This window comes from Micropterus dolomieu, linkage group LG18 (assembly GCF_021292245.1).
Source record: "Micropterus dolomieu isolate WLL.071019.BEF.003 ecotype Adirondacks linkage group LG18, ASM2129224v1, whole genome shotgun sequence".
Classification (NCBI taxonomy): Eukaryota; Metazoa; Chordata; class Actinopteri; order Centrarchiformes; family Centrarchidae; genus Micropterus; species Micropterus dolomieu.
In genome coordinates this window covers 252,480-259,251 of record NC_060167.1, presented here as the reverse complement: position 1 = coordinate 259,251, position 6,772 = coordinate 252,480, and the positions used below count along the sequence as shown (strand labels likewise).

Here is a 6,772-nt window from a genome sequence, read left to right as displayed (position 1 = left end):
CTCTCCCTCTGTATGCAACCTTATCCCATTATTGCATGTTACTAACACAACTTCTCCCCTTTCTGGTAGTCTTGTGCTTTCTCGTCCCTCTCCTCTCTCCTCCTATCACTTCCTGCAGGTTTTCTGGCTCTGGAGCTGTGGAGTCTGGATCTGTGGTTGCGGGTCACCTGCTGCCCCCGTGTTCCTGCTCGACACCCTCTGTTGCAACAACTATTGTTGCTAGTCTTATTGTTATTATTGTTATTATAATCATTAACATTACGATTGTTACCATTAACACTATTATAAATATCTGTACTATTTTTCATTTAGTCTATAGCAACATCACCTTTACTGTCTGTACCTCTGTGTGGATATTGTGTAGGCTGCCTCCCTCTCTCTCCCTCTCTCTCTCTCCTTCACCCCAACCGGTGGAGGCAGATGGCCGCCCACCCTGAGTCATGGTTCTGCTCGAGGTTTCTGCCTCTTAAAGGAAGTTTTTCCTTGCCTCTGTCTCCTAGTGCTGCTCTTGGTGGGAACTGTTGGGCTTCTGTAAATATCATCACAGAGTACGGTCTAGACCTGCTCTTTTATGAAAAGCGCTGTGAGATAACTGTTGTTGTGATTTGGCGCTATATAAATAAAATTGAAATTGAAATTGAAACATCATAAAAACAGGAGAACTGAATGAACCACTGGCCCTGATTACGAGCTCTATACCAACACGGCGTCCATTACAGATTAGTAGTTACTGTCTTTTGAGAGTAATTAGTCGTATGACAATATTCCTGTCTCTGAATTGTAAAGCTTCACGTCTGGGTTTCACTGCTGTTTACTGGGCTCATTCTTCAGACATTAAAGCAACATGCTGATGTAACTTCATCTTTAAATCACGCCACGCTGACCTCTAACAGGGAGAATGGCGTCTGTCATTACATCACACACCAAATCCTGCAGGTTGTGACATCACACACTTTATTTAGAAAAATAAACAAACAATAATCAAACAGGAAGCTTGGGGACGATCTGATGTGCTGCAGGCAGGAAGTGACATCACGAGGACGGCGGGACGTCACTCGATCCCTTCCTGTTTGTCCTTGATGGCGACTCTGAAGCGTTCCTCCAGCAGAGAAAGCTCACTGATGAGGTCAGTGATGGCGTTCGTAAACGCTTCCTGTCAACAAAACATCAGATTAATTTTATTAACGTGTTCCAAACATCATTCTAAATTAACTTCAAGCAACAAAACCAAAAATCCTGCTCAGACAGTGAAACTCACCCCACATTACCTGCACAGGTAGAAAAAGATAGAATGTGTATACGAGAGAGCTCCTGACCTAAAATAAACTGAATGTTCATTTCAACTGACCGAACAAACTGTGTGCTCAGAATATTCAGAAAAACTAACCCAGTTATTTTCACGCAGTGGTACTGAAGACCAAGTTACCTTGCTGACCTCACTTCATGCTTTGTGGTACAGGCCCCAGATGTGTGTTACCTGTGGACTGTAGTCGTGTGTGTGTGTGTGTGTGTGTGTGTGTGTTACCTGTGGACTGTAGTCGTGTGTGTGTGTGTGTGTGTGTGTGTTACCTGTGGACTGTAGTCGTGTGTGTGTGTGTGTGTGTGTGTTACCTGTGGACTGTAGTCAGGTGTGGTCTGCACTCTGATGACGATCTTGTGTTCCAGAGGATGAGGAACTTTATAACCAGCAAACAGAACCTGGGGATCCTTCAACAGCTGACTGTCACACACACACACACACACACAGAGACACTTTTTAGCTATAAAATATTAATGTGTAATAAGATGAACATGAAGATGTTTTTGTGTCGGTCACGTTCATATGAACCAGGGGTGGTGATGGCGCAAGCTGCCTGCCTTTGGTGTGAGAGACCCGGGTTCAATCCCCCACTGTGTCCCATCCACCATTGTGTCCCTGAGAAAGACACTTAACCCCTCGTTGCTCCAGAGGCGTGCGACCTCTGACATGTATAGCAGCTGTAAGTTGCTATGAATAAATGTTAAGTGGCCCTTTATAAACTGAACCAAAGAAGAAGAACAGTGGTATTAATCACAGATACTGCGTGCAGTGTTGTATCGATACATTAAAGTACTTCATGTGTGCTGCAGACCGACTGGTCTTCATCACGGAGGTCTTCCTCTTATAATATAAAGGCTTCAGAGCGAGTAGAGGACAGAGAACCGGAGCTTTGGACCAAACACCTGCAGCCGCACCAGATTCTAGTCAGATAATGGAGCGTTTAGCGGGTCAGAGTTTACGGCTTCTCTTTACATTAAAGCTGAAGAGCTCTCACAGAGGCTGCTGGGAGAAAAGAGAGGAGGCTGAGCTGCCTGGAAGTTCAGAAAAGGTGCGTCTGTATCTGGATTCCAGCTGTCGTTGTACTTTACTGTGAAAGCATAGCCCTGCTCGAGCCAAACTCCATTCAGAAAAACAAGCATTTTAAAAGTTGTTTGCTTTGCTGACAGACCTGACGAAGCATCAGCTCATATTTTTAACAAACCAGCATCAGCTAAATGTTTGTTTTGGCTTCAGCTGGACTGATGGAGGGTTGTGTTGATTTGTGTGTGAAACCAGAGGCTGTTTGCGCCTGTTAGCAGAGTTAGCTCTTACGCCCGGATGATGTTAGCATGCTGTTAGCAGAGTTAGCTCTTACGCCCGGATGATGTTAGCATGCTGTTAGCAGAGTTAGCTCTTACGCCCGGATGATGTTAGCATGCTGTTAGCAGAGTTAGCTCTTACGCCCGGATGATGTTAGCATGCTGTTAGCAGAGTTAGCTCTTACGCCCGGATGATGTTAGCATGCTGTTAGCAGAGTTAGCTCTTACGCCCGGATGATGTTAGCATGCTGTTAGCAGAGTTAGCTCTTACGCCCGGATGATGTTGCCCAGCGTGTGGTCCTCCTTGTTCAGCGTGAACAGGCAGGCGTTCGGGACCTTGGTATCTTTGGTGATCGTGATCTTCTTCTCTCCTTCAAACAGGAGGAACGACTCGAAGGCTGGAGGCGCGTTCATCTTCTCGCTGAGCGCGAGGACCGGAAACACTCCAAAACAAAAACAAGACGTCTTCTTCTGGGTTTATGGCGGATTGTAACCGTGACTCGTACAGGATCGTACCGCCCCCTGCCGAACCGGGTAGAGACTCAACAACTGAATTCTATTAGTGAAGAAAAACTAAACCAAAATAAAAATAAGAAGAAACAAACCCTGTCTGTGTTATCAGTTAACCCACCCTGAGCTCAGCGCCTCTTTTTAAACCAGCAGCTCCTTCAAACTTCAAACTCTTGTTTTTCAGCATACCGGATCCAGTAAAGATGGAGGACTGACAGTGTTTAAAAACTTATATATATATTTTAAAACACATACACACACACGCGCTTACTGTTTTATTTATTTATTGTATTTTTAATATTTTATTTTAACAAACACACACACACACAAACACACACACGCTTACTGTTTTATTTATTTATTGTATTTTTAATATTTTATTTTAACAAACACACACACACACAAACACACACACACACTTACTGTTTTATTTTTTTTTTTAGCAAACACACACACACACACAAACACACACGCGCTTACTGTTTTATTTATTTATTGTATTTTTAATATTTTTTTTTAACAAACACACACACACACACAAACACACACACACTTACTGTTTTATTTTTTTTTTTAGCAAACACACACACACACACAAACACACACGCGCTTACTGTTTTATTTATTTATTGTATTTTTAATATTTTTTTTTAACAAACACACACACACACACAAACACACACACGCTTACTGTTTTATTTATTTATTGTATTTTTAATATTTTATTTTAACAAACACACACACACAAACACACACGCTTACTGTTTTGTTTATTTATTTTAATTTTTAAATTTTATTTTTTTTAAACACAAACACACATACACTTTGATTACTTTACGCTTTAATTGTTTAATGAAATGTATGGGGCTGATTGTTCTTATGTTGTGTATATATGGTGCTTTGGCAATGTTGTTATTACATTCATGCCAATAAAGCTAATTTGAATTTGAAAAACACATTTGAGTGCATTTTAGACACTTTCTTTCTTTATATTAAACTAAACTAAAGTCAGAGGTGTTGTTGTTTAACTGGACCCCGGTCAGATCTTTTGTTTGTTTGTTTGTTTAGTTATTTCCTTGTTGTTGTTTGTTATCTTCGCGTTGTTAAATTTGTTTTCTGCAAAATATAAAATGTGTTTTTGAATCTCAACTCTGTGACGTCAAAACGCAGTTCGGTCGGGTTGCGTCGCGTTCCGAAGAAGTCCCTCCTGCCCAATCACATCGCTGTTTCCTCCTCGCGCGCTCTTGTCATTGGTTAGCAGGAAAAGGTTTGTTTTTGAAAGTCGGGCGCTGATTGGCTGTGTGTGTGAGACAGAGCCGGTTTAAACCTGGGGGCGGGAGCGTTTTCAGTTAGACTCAGAGGAGAAGCGGCTCCGGTCAGGCGACACACGGTGAGTCCCGCAGGTAGCGTCTCACCTGCTTTATACACCCGGGAAAGTCCGTCCGTACAGGGTCGGAGGCAGCGGTTAGTTTCTCTGTCGGTGGCGGGAACAATAAACTGTCTTAACAGCGGAGCTAACGTTCAGTTAGCCGGCTGAGCTAACGGCGCTACCGGAGTTAGCACGGAGCTAAAACTGACCCGGAGCTAAACAAGCTACTACTAACTAGCTTACCGGTAACTGACCTACCGGGGAACCCCGGTATCGCCGGGCTGTGTAACTTAGGTTACGGTTCAACCGGTAAACGTTCTTCAGTGGGAACGTTACGTCCTGTAGCTAACATGTAGCAGCTGTGTGCTAACGAGAAGGAAATGTGTTTTCCGTGAAGGCGGAGGTCATCAGCTGTCTGTCCGTCTCTCTCCAGCAGTACCGGTACCAGCACTCATGGCCTCTCAGAACCTGGACCCAGCAACAGCAGCAGCTTCCTCCACAGCCGCCCTGAAGGGCAGCGAGAGCGGCGGCAGCGCGGCCAGAGGCGCCGTGTCCAAACGGTGAGAGATTGCGGTACCGGTCCGTGTGTCCCGCTGACCGGACCGAGCAGTGTCAGTTGTCCCTGATGACTGACTGGAGTTGTAAAAAATGAAAGTTCTGTGTAAAACAAGGTGATGATGGTAGTTAGGAGTGAGTCCTTAGCATTAATAATTAGAGGGCATGTAGAGAATGTTTCTCTCTCAGGGCTTCAATGACTGAAAAAAGGAGACATGTTTTGTCTTTAAGCTTTTTGGACATTATCGATGATGACGAAGACTTCAGGTGCTAACTGTGTCTCTGTGTGTCTGCAGGTTACAGCAGGAGCTCATGACCCTGATGGTGAGTTAACATCTGTTTGTCTCTTCATCCAGTTCAGCCGCCACAATAACCACAAGTCACATGATACAATTTTTCCACCACTGACGGGGAAACGCGTCACCTCTCTGTGATGGTGGCTTCCAGCTAGCTAAAGTCCCTCTAACCTGTCCAGCTTCAGCTCCGCTTTGAAAACATCTGGCCCACATCAGAGCCTTCCGTCTGGGAATCCACACCGACTACAGCCGACACTTTATTATTATTATTATTATGGTTTCCTCTTCTTCTACGGACGCATTCAATGTGGTGACGGGCATCTACACTGCTGGGATTATATACAAGCAGTGAAGATGAAACGCGCTCTGTAGCACTGTTTGTCCTTTGTCGGCTGCCGTAGGAATGTGACGACACGACGCGGTGTCTGAAGACAGAAATGTCTCATTCTAAGGCGATAAAGACACGACGGTTCATTATGGGAGGTCTTTATACAGCACTTCTGTAAATAACATCAGAGTGCGTTCTAGACCTGCTCTTTTATGAAAAGTGCTCTGAGGGAACTTGTGATTTGGCGCTAAATAAAATTGAACCTCTGAAGACGGTCCTGGTCTTAGATTGCGTTCCTGTCAGACCCTCAGAAATATTCCACACTGGACCTTTAACAGCCAGATGTTCAGATGTAACAGCAGCTGTCTCGTGTGTAGTTCAGGCTCCTCCTGCAGCCGGCGTAAATGTGGACCTTTCTGTGGCGAACATTGTTGCTGGTGCAGAGACGTTACGGGGCCCCTGTGTTCTGATGGGGGGCCAAAAAATATCTGGCCGCTGCCTTGTAGTTACTGGAAATGTGACGTGATTCTGAAAATACCAACGGTACATGAACGTTACGGAGAAATGAAACATTCTCCCAAAACTGCACATGACCGGCGTGACGCCGGCACGCGCTCAGTCGCCCATCTGCCCCTCCAGCTGTCTTTTTCTTCCTCCTGCTGTTGGCAGCACACATGACAGTATTTTCAGCTGTTGGTGAAATGCACCCTGGGAGTCGTAGTTGACTTCTCAACTGGTTTTTCTGTGTTGATGACATCATGTGACCTCTCTGTTGATGATGCAGATGTCAGGTGACAAGGGGATCTCAGCGTTTCCAGAATCTGATAATCTCTTCAAATGGATCGGCACCATCGACGGAGCTCAGGGGACGGTGCGCACACCCATACACTCTCACTCTGTGTGTGTGTCTCTCACTCTGTGTGTGTGTGTCTCTCACTCTGTGTGTGTGTGTCTCTCACTCTGTGTGTGTGTGTCTCTCACTCTGTGTGTGTGTGTCTCTCACTCTGTGTGTGTGTGTCTCTCACTCTGTGTGTGTGTGTCTCTCACTCTGTGTGTGTGTGTGTCTCTCACTCTGTGTGTGTGTGTGTGTCTCTCACTCTGTGTGTGTGTGTGTCT

At 44.8% G+C, this 6,772-nt stretch overlaps 2 protein-coding genes across 2 annotated transcripts in view; one reads left to right on the top strand and one right to left on the bottom strand.

Moving 5' to 3' along the window:
* Positions 1-933: 933 nt before the first annotated feature.
* Positions 934-3,071, bottom strand: polr2j (RNA polymerase II subunit J). The gene is made up of 3 exons (XM_046076487.1): positions 2,870-3,071; positions 1,612-1,720; positions 934-1,153 (listed from the first exon to the last, which is right to left on the bottom strand). Exons 1-3 carry the CDS (start codon positions 3,010-3,012, stop codon positions 1,052-1,054), a joined length of 354 nt encoding a protein of 117 aa, XP_045932443.1. The 5' UTR covers positions 3,013-3,071; the 3' UTR covers positions 934-1,051.
* A 1,839-nt stretch (positions 3,072-4,910) lies between these two features.
* Positions 4,911-6,772, top strand: part of ube2c (ubiquitin-conjugating enzyme E2C) — a gene marked incomplete at its 5' end in the record, with an annotated part of 4,628 nt that continues 2,766 nt past the window's right edge. The window contains 3 exon segments of the mRNA XM_046029361.1: positions 4,911-5,037; positions 5,329-5,356; positions 6,441-6,527. Coding sequence (XP_045885317.1) covers positions 4,931-5,037; positions 5,329-5,356; positions 6,441-6,527 — 222 coding nt within the window.